At 40.2% G+C, this 18,348-nt stretch overlaps 1 protein-coding gene across 4 annotated transcripts in view; it reads right to left on the bottom strand.

Annotated features, from left to right (window-relative positions):
- Positions 1-18,348, bottom strand: part of TPK1 (thiamin pyrophosphokinase 1) — a 336,418-nt gene that overhangs the window by 232,612 nt on the left and 85,458 nt on the right. Inside the window, exon 1 of one of the 4 annotated variants that reach the window (XM_030008416.2) lies at positions 124-166. The exons of the other annotated variants lie outside the window; for them this stretch is intronic. Coding sequence (XP_029864276.1) covers positions 124-151 — 28 coding nt within the window. The 5' untranslated portion in view covers positions 152-166. Of the gene's footprint in view, positions 1-123; positions 167-18,348 lie in introns of those variants that run through there. 4 annotated transcript variants of the gene reach the window in all.

The following is an 18,348-nucleotide window of genomic DNA, read 5'->3' as shown; positions in this document are numbered from 1 at the left end:
AACTAACAAAATCTCTCATCTAAGAGGATATCACTAAAGTTTCTCTTCTGGTGTACTTTAAATTCTTAGCCAGCAGCAATTCTGCTAATTTTTTTGCACAAACTCATTTGATTTGTGGCATACCTGTGAGCCCATACACTAAAGTTAGCATGTCCAGTCCAATTACTGTTGCTCAATCCTTGACCAAACTCTTGGGAAATCTGCCTGAGGAAAGAACAAAAGATGGCAACTGACAGATCCATGTCTTTCTGAACAAAACTCAAGCATCCCCCTTCTAGGATCTCTCTTGATCCAGTCTTTGCATTTGGCTACCTGCACCCTAAGAGAGTGAGCCCCAAAGCAGCTTGGAAGGAAGGAGAAATGGGGAATCAGAGTTACATTTATATTCAAACACATCTGTACTTTACTGACATCATTTTCCAAAGCACTCAGCTTGGTTTTCGGTTTAAGCACTGGGATTACTGGTTTCCACTCACCTTTTGACACTGGTGAGTCACCTTGAACCTCCTCCAGCTGGCCCTAGCCCATCAATTTCTTGTCAGGGCATGCAAGAAACAAGCTCTAATAGGGATTTAAAAGGGGAAGAGGCGAAGAGAGGGAAGTCACCTTATCCAGTAAGATCTGCCTCTGGTACAAGCTACAAACATTACCAGATGTGAATTAGGGAGGTTATCAGAGACAGGCCTGTAATCAAGCCCCTCACTAATGGATCAAGACCATGGTTAGCAAATACTAGTACTTCGACAACATCCAGGTTTTAGCCACATAATTACTTCAATTCAAGCCAAAGTGTACATTTCCGAACATACATCCTAATTTGCCTTTACTGAATAATGTCTAATTTACAGTGCATTTTGTATCAGTTCTGAAGCTGACCAATACAATTCCTCGCACTGAAGCCACGTGTCACACCGCACCTGCAGAGTAAAGGAGCTTCAGTAAGAAGAGATTAAATTATCATATAGGTGGTGCAAAAAGCAGCATGGGTATCAAGTTTGGGACTGGCTCATTTACACCATGTGGGTTGCAACTGCTGGCCTGAGGGGCATTTTTTTTTTCTTTAGCAATAACACCAGATTCAGGAAGAATATAGGGAACTTGAATATATTCTCGAAAAGCTACTAGCAATCAACTGGGGTGCAGAAAATTAGACCTTTGAGCTAAGAACTAGCTTTCTGTCAAGCCTGCCCGTGGCAGCAGGTGTCGCTGCAAGGCAGAGGTATGGCAATTAGTAAATTAATGGGACACAGACAAGAACAGAAGCAGGCAAAGACGCTTTGTGGTAAGTGGTAAGAACATGGAAATTCTTGACAGCTGGTAGCTATGCACACTTTTTGTGCTAAGTGTTTTGGTTGCAAACATGATCAAACAGCAGATTGCTAGTATACACCTGCTTAAAAAAAGGTATGGAAACTTACTATTGAGGTAACAGCTTGCATAATGGCATTCATTATGTGCAGTTTTCCATTTACTTACTGAGTGCTCAGTCCTCTTCCACACATTAAAGAGTTTACTGCTATTCAGTGCAAACAGAACTCCATGCAGCACCTAGTTAAGCACCTCTGGAGCAAGGCTCATTGTTGATTCCTCTGAGAACAGCTGGGAACTACCCAAATGGTGCCTTCAAGTTCTCGCAGTGGGCCTTTTAGGGCTAAATTCGTACATAAATTTCTGTCACTCTAGAGTCCAGTCATCCCAGGTTATGGATATTGCATCTTCTAGGGAGCAGTGTCAGCTGGTTACACCCAGCACAAAACAAGGGGCAGAAAGCCTCTTTGTTCTGCTCTTCACTTGTGTGCCATTTCAGCCAGAGGCTGGTATTAAGGAGCACCATTTTTTACCTTCTTCGGCTCCCTTTAGAATTCTGTAACGTGTTTCCTTCCACATCACCTGCAAATTGCAGAGGCTAATGCCTCCCTGAGAGAAAAAGGGTTTTTTCAGGAGGGTTTTCAGCCTGCTGTCAAGGCATCTCTCCCTTCTACTCCTTCATGCCTGAAATATTAGCCTTCAGTTTCCGCTGACACAAAAAAGCCATTTTCTGCTACAGCATTGAGCCATTTTACAAAGAAACTGCCAGAGAAATTAAGAACTAGTCTTCTACTACAAAGGCTGACAAGGCAAGGGGAGTAGTTTAAATAATGACAAGGCTAGAAAAATGTTAACTCATAGTCCAGAGACTGCTAGAACAACGGTGCCGTGACTTACTTAGATGGAAGAGGGCTGCTCCTGCTTAAGAACAAATCCTACAAGGTCTTGACTTGCCCTAATGGCTATAAGCTGGGGATAGAAAAGTCAATGCTCTTACCACCACTACCAAGAACTACTACTAGAGGTGCTAATTTAGTTAATAAAATAAAAAGAAAACTTACAAAGCAGATTTACATTATAGTAAGAAAACATTATGCAGAGACTTGAAATGGGCACTGGGGCAAACCCTGAATGTGCTGAGTACCTGCACTGCCTGCAGCCAGACAGAAGATGCAGATCAGAACTGCTGAGCAAACCCTGAGCAAAGAGGGTTTATCCTGGACAGTGTCCAATCATTGCCTGGAAGGAGCAAGGTAAAATAGCTTCTCATCAAGGAATCCCCTTAAAGCTGTGGGTAGACCATACTTGAAGTTTTTTGTATTTCTTTAACCAACAGAAACCATTTCTACAGCAAAGGTTTCATGCTGGCGTCTCTGAAGCACTCTCATAACTTTCCTGTGGGGAGAAGTATAAGAACTTGGAACGTGAACACACAGAGTCACTCCTCCTCCAGCAAGGCAGCGGGCTACTATTTCACACTGCCACCAGTTGATACCACCATGCCATGGCAGTAGTTAATGACAGTAACACAGAGCAAACTGTCAACTAAGGGTAGTCGGGTTTGCCCTGCTTCCTTTTCCCATTTTCTAAACATCTAACTGAGCTGAACCTGCTTTCTTCTTCCAGCCTCAAAACCCCAAGCTCTCCTCAGTATGCTTACAGCAGCCCATTTGCCCTTGCACAGGCAATTCCCAGAAGCCACAGCAGATTCGGCATTTGAACAAGCAGTGCGGTTACATGTGCATCAGGGCACTGTGGGGCATCAGGCAAGCAAGGTACCTTACTACATCTTTTCCTCTTGTCATACGTCAGTCTCTCTCTCTTTTTTTTTTTTTATTTAATATGAACAGGACTAGGTCTAAGAGGTTTTTGTACTTACAGTGACTGGCACATTGTAGGCCCTCTCTAGGCACTACCGTAATAAAAACAAGACAGACAAAGCAGAGGGAAAATGGATAACATAATATCTACAAAACACACAATACCCACTGGAAGCAACCTGTAGGTTGCTAATGCCAGTTCCTAATGCAGCAGCTCTCTCTTACTTATGTCTGTACCATATCCAATAAAATACAACCTCTGGGGAAGAAAGTCATCACCTCCTTCTGTTCCTCTATGCATGCAAGACCTCTCCTCGTTTACCAGCTCAGCAAAGATCCTGAGCTGTGATCTGTGGTCAGAAAAAAAGGTGCCAAGATTATGTACTTTGCTGTGGACTGGACCCAGTGGACCCAGCTTCCCGTGACTGATCCGCTAGGCAGGAGGTGACAGGCTCGGTGGTCTATTCCTGCGAGTTTTCCCCAGGATTACTTGGTCCGTGACCCGAGGAAGGTGTGCAGCCACACCAGGGGTCAGCTCAGGCTTGGGGAAAGGGACACTTCACTGCTACATCCATCTTAAGAGGCAGAAGTCAAGCCCAAACTCTGAAAATACTGCCTGAACCAGGGGAGACACAACAGCAGCTTATATACCTGCACTGTGAAGCAGCTTTAGAGAAGGAAAGAAAATCCTGCAGACCGCAGTCAGGAAAGAATAAGGTTGTAAAAGGTTTTACTTGACATAAAGCATAACATCAAGTTAGTGATCACAGTCCAAACAGGCACCAATTTTATTTAAAACTTGGATTTTGACTGTCTTCATATTTTTTGAAAACGATGATAGAATTGCATGGCTTGTTAAAATTTGATTTTCCTTGGATTTAAGTAATGGGCTTTTGTATACATAACAGGAATGTATTGCTTGCAATATCTATTTGATAGACAAGTTTCAGGGAAATTGTTTTGAAAACATATTTAGTAGTAAAATCAGAAACTATTTTCAAACTGAATGCTTCTGTTTTAAAAGGCATGACTTTTCTTAAAGAAATGTTTGTGGGAATGTAGGGAAATGCAATCACAGTGTAAGAAAAAAAGGAGAGTATAACGTGTGCAATGAGAAAGAAAGGATCACTGCTCAAAACATGCAATATATTCAGTACACTTGAAATATTTCTGTTGCTTGGAGTATTAAAGCATGTTATATTTCCACCTAGGTTTTCTTCCTGTATTTACTACTGTGTGGCAACATTAAACTCGTCTTTTTAGTAGTTTTGTCATTTTTAAATAGTTTTATTCTCCTCTTTTGTCTAGTTGCATGGACTATTTTAAAAACGGTTGAAGTTTTAAGCTATCACACAGCAAAGCAGCCCTAAAAGCAAAACTAGATTTTGTTACCACAATTGCTGTAATAGCAGAAGTGTGCCTTGTGGGCAACCAACAGACCTTTAACGCTCCTGTGACATGGTTCATACTAGCTTAGCCCATGTCCCGACCTGACTGGAGGTCCAATATAAAGTGAGCAGTGCTGTGTTAAATGTAATTCTCCTACGAGTAAGTTGTCTCCAGTTTCCAAGGTGTCCTACCATTAGAATAGGAAAGTTTCAGCTTCGGCTGATGTGAATCCATACAGCTACAGCTATTTAAAAGCCCACCACCGAGAGCAACGCATGGACTGTGTATTCATACTGTACGTCACCAGCCCTCAATTTTGAGCCATCTGTTATCAAAATGAAATCCAAAGGAGTGTTATCGAAGACAGAATGCTCAAACCAGCAGTGAAAAGACAGCTGAAAAGTCCATAAACATGTAACTCCAAGATATCTGCTAAGCCTGAAAAGCCATGTTAATAAAATTCAGAAGGGCAAGCAAGGTACATAATTTCTCTGTTTTCACCGAATCACCTTAAAATATACATTAAAAAAAAAAAAAACAACTTTCATCTCAACTCTGTTTGTGGGAGTACATCATCTGTATCAAAAAGCTTCTATGCCTTTGATAATATGAAGATCCAAGTGTGGTCTTTAGTAGCATCCATGGTATCTTCTTTAGTGAGGTTTTTACATTATTTATATTCAATTGAGATCAGTTACTTCAGCTGCGCCTTCTGCACACATTCACTAGTCTTCCCAGCAAGCATATATTCCTTTTACTCAATATTAACTCAAATCAAATGCTTTTCTCACAGAACTGTAAAATTTGGTGTCATAACTAGGCTACATAAATGGCCCTGTGAGCCAGAAGTAGAGAAGCACCAGAAATCACTGCTTCAGAACAAGCAGTTTTGAGATATTAGAGATTGAGCCATTTCTTTTTAGTCTTTAAACCACATCATAATGATACTGCACCTCAGGTTCAGGAGAGTTGGATAAGTAAAACACTTTTAAAACAAGCATGTTATTATAACATTGAACACAATTAGAAAATAAAAATGTTTGACCTACATTTTCTTAGAGAAACTTTCCTTTGCTTTTCAACTTAATCTGAGTAATGAAAAAGAGACTAAAGGATACATTTAGTGTCTTTTCAGTGCAAAGTGAAACAGTAATATATGGGAGATAGCCACAATCAAACTTTAACCAAAATTTCCAGTTTCTTCTGATAAGCTAAGCTATACAGTTTGTTATCTGGACCAAGTCACAGGACATGACTGGATAAAGGAGGAGCCAAATTCATCTGTTCCCACCTTCTCCCCATTCAAACACAATTATGTTGCAAGCCTCAGACTACCCATGTGTAAACCTTATTGCACTCCTCATTTTCAGAGGGATGTCTCCCAATCTCCTTTTTTACTGTCTAATATTCAGCTCACCTTGAATATCTCTTGCCAAGCTACTGTAAATGTAGAAGGAAAATACATATTTAAATCCCTCTCCTACTAATCAAATCTGAATAAATAAAAAGGCATCATTTAATCATTAGTCTGAACCAAGAATGACAGTAATACAGACACAGAGGAAGCTTAAGTAAATAATTTTATTTTTGTTTGGGTTTTTTTCCCTCTCTAACTTAAGGGTGACCATTAAACTCCACTTTCCTCTGCCATTTGAGAGTTATGTGGTAATCCCAAACACATGAAAATAAATTGTTTACTCCACCTTCTCCTCCTCCGTGCTCTCTCCATTTATGGTGGTTGTAACTTTGCTACTCATCAAGAGCGATGGAGAATGCAGTCCAAATGCAGCAAAGTCAGCATTAACTAATAAAAGGAAATCTGATCACAGAAGGAAAAAGTTATCAGCAAACTTAAAACCCACAAAAAATTAACACACAAATCCATTTCCCACCAGCTCTGCAGTATGTTCAAAGCAAACTCCCTCAAGGAGTGCTCAACTTAGAAAAGGGGATGAGGGAAGAAGCGAGGAGAAATAAGTAAAGTGGGTGAAGCTCTGTGTCCACATTTATATACATAAATTTTTCTTATTAGCACAGTCACAGGACAAGCCTATTTCCTATGGATTTCAATATACAGCTTTAACATGTTATTTCTTGTGGGTTTTAAATGTACAATTTCCTCTGCAGCTTCCAAGTCATTAAACTCAAGACAAGCATCTGAGGTAGAAAATAAAAAAACACATATATTAAATAATTTTTAACAAAACTAGATCAAGCAGAACTTTATGTAAGACCATTTCCAGAAGAAACAGGATAATCCAGACAAGTTTAGCAGTCACAAATTACTTTCAAAGTGAAAGAAAATGGAAATTATTCTTTCACAGCTCATATAGATCTACAAGCATACTGTATTTTATTATAGTCTATAGCAGGATCCGCTACTTTTATTCCAATATCGCCTTCTTTGGCAGGATAAGTCTTTTGAATCTACTAGAATTGCTAGGGACTGCCTTCAAACAAACAAACAAAAAAACCACCAAGCTCTGCACTTTTTATTTGTATACATACATAAAAATTGATTCTATGCATATTAACATTGTCAATACACCAGCAAGTTAAAGGAAAAGATTTTTAGCATTTTTTCTAACAAGAGACAAAACTTAATTTATGTAAACTTCCTTTGGAAGCAGAAAAACAATATTTATTGTCAACACAGTACCTTTTCAACAGCAAATGCTGTTTCAGAAATTTTTGGTTAATATTTTAGGTATATGGAATTTGATATTAACTGTGTAAAATTCAAGGTAATAGGTTACGCTAAACCATTTGAAGACCATTAGTATAGCAATATTTATTTATGAGGTAGTAAAACAAGGGGGGGGAAAAAAGCTCTCAAGTGAAAGTTCTGCTCTTTCAACAATGTTTCTGACAAATACTTTTGAATCATACATATTCAGTAGGTTGGTTAAACTCATCAAGCTTCTTTTAATGTTCTTAAAAAGTACATTTATCCATCAGTCCAAAGAGCATCCCACACAGAGCAGCCACCATCAGGGCACTGTGCTTTCACCAAAACAACAGACATTTCTCCATGATGCAAGGTAGCAGGACCGGGTTAAAGGTGCACAGCTCCAGAGGGGAGCGAAAGGCAGTGAAGCATTAACAATATGCCACCACCACCAAGTCAAATTCAGGTCAGGTCTTGAAAATCATTCACACCAGTAATGCCTCCACAGATGCAGAGCCTCATGGAAGCCTCCTCGGGAGGGTGTAAGTACAAACCTCCTCTGTGGTCCGTAATCTAACACATTGCCCAGCGCATGCAGGCACAGAGGCTGAATACCCGACACAGGTTCCCGGATGAGGGCACAAAATACTCTAGTACCTAAGCAAGCACAACTGATTTCACGCTTCGCCATATACATCAAACAAGTGCCATCTTAAATTAAGATCATGCCAGAGAAGCAACGGGAAGTCATTTTCATGCTCTCCAGCAAGCTTAGATGAACTACGCTCTTCCCGTTTGTAACTTGGAAACAAGGAAGAATGATAAGAACAGAACATCTGTTATTAAGTTCAATAAAAACATATCAATGAACATAGCTCCAAGAGCCTCTTGCTGACTTAAAAAAGCAGGTGTTTTTTTATGGGCTATCATGCCTGTTTAGGAAACTGGGGGGGGGGGGGGGTTGGTGGTGGTAAAAAAAAACCAAACAAACCACCACAAAACCAACCAACCAACCAAAAACCAAACACCCTACCCCACCCCAACCCCCCAACAAACCCTAGTAAGCTGAAACCTTTGCCTCGCAGCCCAACAGGATATTCTTACTGAGTGCCAGGGGCAAGAGCAGCACAGCGAAGTCCTTAGCATCACCCATCCATTCCCAGTTCTGCTGCTGCAACCACACTGTTAATATTTTTCTGCTGGTACTCTGTGATGGAGATGTGTTCGCACGTCTTTTCCATTCTTTTTCTTGCTTTCCCTTTTCCCCTTCCCAATTCAATTTTGTGTCATGTTCGTTTTGTTTGTTTGTATGAGCACAGAGCAAGTGAACTGAGCCCATGTCGTCAATTAAACCGAAGTCAATTTGGAGAGAAGTACAGAAGGTTAATTAACTACTAATGATTTTGGCATTTGTTTAGGTTAGTCCCTTAACTTAATTTATTGATGTGACAGTATATCAATATGCTGTGATTTATAAAAGACACTTGAAAAGCAAAAAGGTTGGTCATGCAACATTCAGAGTTGCATGCTAAAAAATATGTACAGGTGTAATAAAAACTGTTTTAAAGCAACACTCTCAGATTATAAACATTAATTTCACACCTGAAACAACTTATCAGAGGAGGACTGCTCTGAGAACCAGCCAAGCCTAACAGAGCCAGAGTATTCTCTGCTCCTAGCAAAGTGTAAGTACTTAAGTTCCTAAATACGGGTTTAGAAACTTCATGCCAGGCTGTCGTTTCCAAAGCCCTTTCTGAGGTCATTTCATAGCATACCCTGGTGCTCTGTTTTTTCATAGCTGCAGGTAACACTGAAAAACAGGGACACGCAATGTCGATGCAGATTTGAATGAAGGCTGCTCTTATGATGAGTACAACATAAGCTATGGCACAGACAGTACAACCCAGTAAACTTACTTCAAGTTAACTTTTGTGTAAGAAATTAAAGCCAACTGTGACAACAGCATGAGAGGATAAATAAATGCAGGATTCTCAACCACTTTCAGTCACAGGTCAATCTTTCAGGCTGAAGCACTCGAGCACAGTCGGGTCAGGCTCCTCAGAAGCACAAGTACAAATCACAGCGTGAGTCAAGGAAGCCACTTTTTCCTGCTGAGGTGGGAAGGCAAAGCAGCATGACTTGGATGAAAACATGGAAGTTGGCTTTGTGTAGCATTTAGGATTTTGAATAAAAGCAAAAATTAAGATCTGTGGGGTTTTTTCCACAAAGGAAAAGAGGTACTTTCTGACCAGCTTTAGACTTAGTGTGTGCACCTTCTGCCCACAGAGGTCAAAGCTGAGATAAACAGGTAACAACATGCTGGTGCTCAACACCATGGGGTGAGAAGGAATCACACTGCCATTCATCTATGCACTGAAATCTTAATTAGCCTTCTAAACAAGAGCCTTTTGGGATTCCAGCAGAAAGTGATGGTATATGTGAAAGTCTCCTATGCCAAGGGTCATGCACAAAGAGTACAGGAGGTAGGAAACCTCAGCTAGAAACATCCATTCAACCGCAGCCCTTTTCTCACTCTAATACCAATATTGCAACTCCACACTGTAACTTCTAAAGGATCGACAGTCAATCATGAATCCTGTCGTCAGGATATTTAGAACAAACCAAAAAACCTTGGCACATTTTTAGCAGGCAACTTGCAGTGCAAATGCGGAACTCGGGGTAAGAAAAAGACTGAGGTAGCAATCAGCATTTACTGCAGTAATGCAGTGTACATGAATAAAAGATAATTAAGTTAATAGTGAACTTTCACCCAAATCAGCTCCCTTCATCATTAACAGGCTGTAACCAAGACAAAGGTAAATGGAAGATGATGATAAGAAATCATTCGGGAAAGCGTGTTAAAAATAGCCCTATTGGTACAGGACATCATGTGGCTACGCTGCCATTATATATAGTACATAAATTCCAAGGCAGACATATTTAAAGAAGTGTGGATGCTTAACCAATGCTCTGAATCAAGAGGTACAATAAATAAAAGATTAATGACATTTTTTGTTGGGCAAAGACCCTCAGAGAAGAGGGAGTTTTGCCTTGTGGAAAACAATGAAGTGACAACTCGGACATTAATTTTCACTATCTCCAGTGAACTTCTGCAAAATAAAAGTATTTGCAGACCTTGCTGGTCACAATAAATATAAGAGCAGCACCTATCTAAGAAATAATAATAATTAAAAAAAGTCAAGATGTAAACCAAAACCACTGTTTTCATTCCCACCATTTCACCGGGATAAGAATCAAAGGAAATCTAATATATTACAAACAAGACGGGTGCAAACAGAGCCTGGTGAGAGCTAGGTTGTGTGTTTGTGCACAACCTGTCATAAGAGGGAATATACACATTTCTCTCAAAGCCCTACTAGGCAGGCCATACTTGCTAAAAAATATCTGAAGATGAAGAATGATGAGCTTGCTTTTGCAGCACGAAAATGAAACTGAGAGTACTGAGGTACAATTCTCTGCTTTTCTACAGCTGTGTTGCCTGCGTGACTCCAAGAAAGTCATTTCACACCTTGACCTTTTCTTCTCCACCCAATTCAAAGTACTTAAATTGCTATCCTAAATTGTAATAACAAATGAAAGATTGTTATTTACTATGCAGTGTTATGTAGTAATATTATCCCTGAAATGACACATATGCAAAAGACTTCAATATATACTGTGCCATAAACAAGTCCTCATTGGCCAGAAACTCGTAAAGGATTAACACTGCACCACACGCAGCACAGAAAAGGGGCTGAACAGATTCCAGTTCTCATTTCGTTCTGTCGTATCCTGAGGCAGCTGTCAGGAAGAGGAAGAGATTCAGCTGCTTCTTTCGCACTTCAGGTTTCTACCTGTCAGCCACAGCAGCTTCAGTGTTGCTCCTGTGTTAAAGTGATATCATACTACACATATACTGACTGTGCTGCCACAGTCATACACTCCCCCAGCTGCAAAATAAAGCAGTGGTGGCTGCTTAAACCAAATTGCTAGGTCACCCTGAAAACAAGCTGCACACCTGCTTAGTCCTGTCTTCAAAGTGAGAGGTAGAGCCACTGAGGGACCACTGCCATATTCAGTCTCATCATCCCTTAACTACCTCAGATATGCAAGGACTATGCGTCTTGTAGCACTCTGCATGGAGAATTTGTGGTTTGGCTTGTCAGGTGAATGCATGAAGGGTCAGTAGGGTTTTGCCTGAGACAATCAGAAATAGACCTTGCACATTACCACCCTCCCACCATCTGAATGACAAATGGCTGCAGAACTTTATTTCCCTTCCTCCTCAGTGTCCCTGAACCCATAGCTACCCAAACCAGACCAGGTTCTGGCTGTTCTGTGACACCTTCCTTGCCATCTTGTGCAGGACACATGAAACAGAGCTGCAAACCCAGGGAACTACAACTATTTTCTCGTTCCCTTCTAGAAATGGAGGACTGTGGGAGGGAAAACAAAGAGAAAAAGAGAAAAAAGGTTGCTTTTACAACTCCTATCCCCTCCTATGCCAGCCATACCTGGGAAATTCTCTTCCTAAGAGAAATCCCAGAGGTTTTCACATCAGGCTTTTACACGTTGTTATAACATGGCTTAACTTAGCCTCTCAGCACACCCCTGTGTGCTCCCAAGTTTCAAGACACGCTGCAGCAGTGGACAATAACATGTCTGAAAAGAAAGCATGATAAAGAAAAGGTGAAAATGCTTCATTTACAGGTTTCAGACACTCCTGGATACGCCTTATTGATCCAGCCCGTGCACAGCTCTGAGCTGTTATCAGGCAGCTCCAGGAATGCAGCTGCCCAAGGGCAACACCATAGAAATAGCAAATACAGAAGCTGGAAGATCTTTTTGCTATTTTGAAAATCCTTCAATTCAAAACCCTATCCTCCTATTTGCTACAAGCTTATTTTGAAATCCAAAAGTCATTTTTCACTTGCTGCTCCTGCTGCTTTTGCTTCTCTCCTCCTTTTGATCATTGCACAGCAATAGCACTGCAGATCTACTGTTCTCAAAGGCGCAAAGGTGGTGCTTCGTTCTCCTCAGACCTACGGCAACAGTCAAGCTGCTTTCTAGCTTCACTTTAAAAACAAACAAACAAACAAAACCCCAAAACAAAACCCCCACAAATCCTGGGGACATAAAGTAGAAGCAGTTTGATTTATCTTCCTCAGCAAAAAGCATACTGCTTTGACCACTAGTAAAACTGCCTTCTTGAAAAGTGCTGAAAAGTATGGGAAGAAGGCTGTGGCAGAAATATGCAACCTCCTCAACCTCCTTTTGAAATTTAGTCAGTTGAGGAAAAACTGGCAGCCAAGCTTTAGAAGTAACTGATATGGCTTTTCTCCTCACACTCACCTAGCCTCCATGCATATTTACTTTCACCTTAAAAACTTAAATCTCAAATGTTTAAGAAAAAAAAGCCCAACAAATTCATCCTTAGCTGCAAGTGAAAGCAAAACTTCAGACACAGCCAGCTAGCTGCACGGAAATATGAAACTCTGCTGGAGGAAGGAAAACAGATACTTGAGACTGTCTCAGCAATTAACATCTTTACTTCACACAGTGATGAGAAGAAAAACACATCACCCCCAAGGCACATCCCTTGACAGCATAAAAATGACATATACCACTTACTACAAATTAAGTCATACTATACTTCGTCTCTGCTACCATGCCCTCAGGACTTCTGATGCCTGTGCCTTCACCAGATCTACAACAGAAATCCTGAGCAGAAACCAGGAGCCATCAGACTCCCATCAGTGTTGCAGAATGGGCATAAAGAAGGAAAAGGAGAAGCCTGCAGAGAGGTCTGTGAGACCACAGCCCAAGAAGGTTTGTTAATAGCCAAAGCTACGCTTGCTCTGCAAGAGAGCATCACATACAACTACAATCTTCCCACCACACCAAAAGGTTTTATCAGTCATCATTCAGCTCTGCCAGTTGATTTAAAAAACAGTATTAGCATACAGACAGCCACCACAATTACCTTGTGATTTATTAGTAATTTCTATGGATTAGGATTTATTAGGATTTCTGTGGGTCCTTGAGAAATAGTTTAAAATAGGGCAGAAAGTTTTAAAAGCATATATTCCTTTCCTGATATATGATATTAGCAACAAAAGCATGTGCAGAAAGTTTCAGGAGGGACTTAGATTGATAAGGGAGCACAAGTAAGTGGGGAACTAGAAAAAAAACCATAGTCTGATTATAGAAGAGGCTGAGGCACTACTGTTAAACGAAGCTCTTTTTCTCAAAACTGGCTGCCTATAATAATCTCTTATTGCTAATGAAACCTTCCCCTTGCCCCTATATAATTTTTTTTAAATGACACTCAACCCAAAGCTCACTATTAATAATTTCTTGATAGGTACTAATCTTCTCTAATCAACACTAGCAGAGACCTACGGTTTTCTAAGTGAAAGCCAATACTTGGTGCTTAAAGCTGGGGCTCTTCTGTCCCAATTGTCAAAGCACTTAGTATCCACTGATATTCTTCAAGATACTATCCACCTAAATTACTGATCAAGACAGTGGCATTTTTTTCACTCTCTTGCTCTTCATATCTGAAGTGAAGGTAGCCCATAGGCATGTTGCAGATTTTGTTTTCTTACTTTTTGTGAAATACAGGGTGGCCTTTTTTTTGCATGAGGTATTAACACAAGTTGCTGAATGACATGGATTTTAAGCCAGGCTGAGGGGAGAGGGGAAGAGGAGGAAGACAGAGCTGGCATCTAAAGCTGAAGAAGCTCTTGCGGAGAAACAGGGCAGCCACTCTTCTTATTGCTCAAAATTGAAGAACACGATACTTCACTATCAATTTTTATACTATGTCCAGCTAGAAAAATTGGTTTACATGGTAACAGTTATATATTAAAAAGTATGAAGAAAATATTCTCTGTGGGACTTGCACCTTCAAAATATGCTTCACTGCCTTTAGTTCTTTCAAACTGCAGAAATTCAGGGACAGATACACAGGGGAGTAGCTGGGGAAAAGTTGGCACTCAAACCTTCATAACAGGTACTGTCATTCAAGGATTCTTACTTGGGGGGGGGGGGGGGGGGGGGGGGGGGAAGAAACAATTTGAAGAAAAAGCTTCCAACAGGCTATATATGCTTTTACATCCAAAGGCAGTGGTCATGAAATGTCTCCTGACCCACCATGAGAAGTCAGCATGTTTACACCCCGAATAAATTTTTCTTTTCAATAGGACTACATGACAGCCAGTAAGACAACTAATGCAGAGGCTGATAATTTAGGAACAACATATACGTGAGCTGGACAAAACAAGACAAAATGTCAACTAAAGATTCAGCTGTTACTGTTAACCAGTGGTACCAATACATACTAATTATATATAGATTCAACCTCATGCTAACACCACAGCATTTCAAGCTCTCAAGGCATCTCATGGTGGAAGGTCTGTGGGTGCTTAACAAGACAAATGCAGCTTTGCAGCCTGTTTGCTCCGGCTGCTCTTCAAACACAGTGAATTCCCCCAGGCCCCTGTTTTAATCTCAGACCCAGTTTCTTTTCTGCAAACAGCCTTCTGCTCCTACCATTAAATATGTTTCTCCATCTGAGGACAGGCAGCCTTTAAGATGCAAGCTTTTCCAGAAGAGTGTTTCTTCCATGTTTGGCCCTGTTTTTGCCCTTGAGGATAGACAGTGTTGATGAGGACTTGGGGGGGGGGGGGGGTGCTGCATGTACTAGCAGGCACATGTGAGTTCTGCTTTTGACCTCAGTACCGCAAGAAAAACATCTAAATCCTCAAAGACAGGCATTTTTGTGCATTGGAGCTGCCTTAGAGACAGATGGCTGGCTTGAATAACAGTCTCTGTAACTTTCCAGATTTTACTGCTGATGTTTTCTACCCTTTACCCCACCCCTTCTTCTCTGATAATTTTATACACCCATTTTGATAGTCTCTCAAAAAGAAAGGACATTAAAGAAGAAACAAAGTTTTAGGTTCCCTCAGTATCATACATCCACTTGGATCTTAGAAATAGTCAGTGATGCTACACATCCAAGGCCAACATCTGTGACAGCAGACTGCAGAGAGTCCTTCTTCTTGTTACCCAGCCTCTACATGCTGGCAACACTTGTACCCAAAAGATGAACAGCAAAGTCAGCTCCAAGAACTGATACCTCCTTACATGTTCCTGACATTAGGCAGAAGGGCAGTTACTCCAATATGCTCCCACATTTCAATCCTATGTCCAGTTTCAGGTAAGAAATTGCCAATTGTCTTCACTATGACGGAACTGAAGGTTTCTTTGGAATTAACTCTTAATTAACAGCACTGGACACGTTGGTTACTGTGCACATAGAAATGTACTATTCCTAGATTAAACTCTTTAGGAATACAGCTCAGCTAAAGCATGATCCCCCAAACCCAAACACACTGTTCTCTGTATGCTCTGAAACATATTCCCAACACTGCCAAATCTGAACTCTCCTTGCATCAGAAATTCCTAGAACATTGCCATCTAGGGACAAGGAGGAATATGCCCTTTTGTTGCTCATGCTCCATATATTTCCGATACCACTGAAAGCTTCTGACCAAATTTTTTTTTAAAACATCATCATGCAGTGACAAAAGACCCTAAAAGATTCTGCTGAGAGAATTACGGAAAATATAAGCAAATGGAAGATAGTTTAGAATTAAAGCATTCAAGCAATTTGGATTATATAATCTAGATCTAATCCTGGAAATAGACATTAACAAAGAAATGCACTGTCCCAGTCTGAGTATAAATGTTTGCTTTAATTTTGCCATGCTGTCTATTTACACTATGAAGATTCATATGTTGCTATAATTAAAATTTAGTGCTTGGCACAAATTAGGAGGTTTGAATTGATTTAATTATTCCTTATAATTACTGCACTTATCATTATTTTATTACATAGCTAGTTAGGATTTACTTACTTATTTAGTGTCTGGCTGAAAACCTTAGCCACTAGCTCTAGAAGAGAAAGGCTCTCCTTTCTGTTTGCTGCTGTAGGTTGCATTGCATAGTTTTCCCATGAATCCTTGTATTTCCTGATGTTACTATCCATTCAGTCTGCCCATATACTTAAATTGGGACTGGGATTAAGAAGTGTCTATTCTTTTGCTTCTATTACAATGAGAATCTGCATACTTGCCTTTTGTCACGTGAGAAACATTAAAAAAATATTCTCACTCCATTTATTCTATGTTGCTTTTGCTGCAGAATTGACCGTTTGAGTTCATACCACATCTGGGAACCAGAAATACTTTATCTTAGATCTATTAAACTTGCTTCCCACACAAATCAGATTGGCTGAGTCACTCACTACAATTCTATTAAATCTACTTACTCACTTATTCATCACTGGCTTTTTATATAGCTAGTTGTGATTTAGTCCTTTTGTACAGCCATTAAGTTGTTCCCATGAAAAGTACAACATAAGTGGAAGCAATAGGATATTAGCACACTCTACAACTTGCTCCATCAATTTATGTGCTGAAGGTGAGTTTGGAAACTCCCATGAACTTTAATAGGCACTATGTACACAAATATCCACTGCACTGCTGAGATATTTAGCCTCCTTAAACCACAAAGGCATAAATCACCTCCTTAAGTCGCAGAAAACACAGAGAACTCAGTATTACTGTAATTAGTGCAATTTGTATTTCATAGTCAACTTTATGTAGATGGCCCACAAAAAGTGATGGTAGATAAAAACGGCTAGAAGTGGTGAGCTTTATGTATGTTCAGTAGACAGAGCGTAATCCCATGTTTGGCACAAAAAATTAATTTATGTATGAATGCACATTCTGATATTCTGCATATTAAGCATCCATTTCTGAGGTCTGCTTTCTCTTACTGTTTTAGGAACACTAACAGCCCCCACTACTCAATAACATTAGTGAAGAATTACTAAGATGTTATGTGCTGCTACCAAAATTGTGTGTCTGTGATGATACAGCTATCCAGAAACCAAATGAAGATCAGCACAACAGAGTTTATGTTCTGCTAGCCACTTCAGTTGCTAGAATAAGCAGAAAGAATTAGCATTAGTCATTCTTGCACTACTATACTTTGATCTTACAACTTCCCCCCCCCCCCCCCCCCCATTTCTCTCCTTCAACCATGGATTTATTTCAAAAGAGTTTACTCATTGCAGATCTAGGTCTTGTCATTCTTGTGAGTCCCAGTCTATTCAATGATAACACTTAACATACATTCATTTTTCACTTACGTACATAAAATGTACATAAGCTAAATGAAGGTATTTGAAAAGCAGTTGCATTTACACAAACACCCTCCTCACTGCTCTGGCTAAGGTCTCTTCTACATTGCCAGAGAAAAGGGGCATTTGATTAATTTATACCCCACTTTCAGATCCTCTCTTCACCCTAGGTAAAATGCTGTAGGTGAGTCTTAGTGAAGAAAAAAAAAAAAAAAAAAGTTCTTGACTGAAAATTTACAATGCTGTAGCAACTCCATTTACTCTCCATGAAGAGAGGTTAAGATGCAAACCAGTTTTTATTTCATAAGTTCTCCCTCCTATGGTTTTGAGTCTGGAAGCTGTGATAATATCTTGATAACTTTGATAAAATTACTATATTGCAAAGTTGCAACTTTGCAGACATTAAGACAGTGAGTCTAAAAAGAACCTTCCATGAAACCTACATCTACTACCACCTCCCTGGACAGTTTCTCTATCACCATATATACAGTCACTATGAGCAGATGATTTCCTCCAACGGTTCGGTAATGTTTCTAGTATTAGGTGGCACATACCACCTTTCTGAGAACTAGTAGGCTAATACAATACTCTTTCAGTCATGGCATCAGCTACTCACTGCTTAATTCCGGCCTCATTGCTGCCTGGTTTACACCACTCTGTCAGGAAAAGGTGGACACATTAAAGGGATTATTCTCTTCTCCCTCAGGAGCTACAGCCTTATTACTGCACACATACTGGTAGTCTATGATACCTGTTAGGGACGCACACCTTTGCCACCCCCATGGGAATCAAAACTCCTTTAGAGGTTAAATTTCCAGCTGTAGCTGCCTTCAATAGATTCAAAACCCAATCCTCAACAGGGGAATAAAATCTATTATCATTTTAAGTGGGGAAGACTCACAATGGAGACTGAAGGAGGAGAAGGAAAGATAAGAGCTGTTTCTAGGTTT

The sequence above is a fragment of the Aquila chrysaetos genome, chromosome 3 (genome assembly GCF_900496995.4).
Source record: "Aquila chrysaetos chrysaetos chromosome 3, bAquChr1.4, whole genome shotgun sequence".
NCBI lineage: Eukaryota > Metazoa > Chordata > Aves > Accipitriformes > Accipitridae > Aquila > Aquila chrysaetos.
Note: the sequence above shows the minus strand (reverse complement) of the source record. Positions and strands in the feature narration are given on the sequence as shown.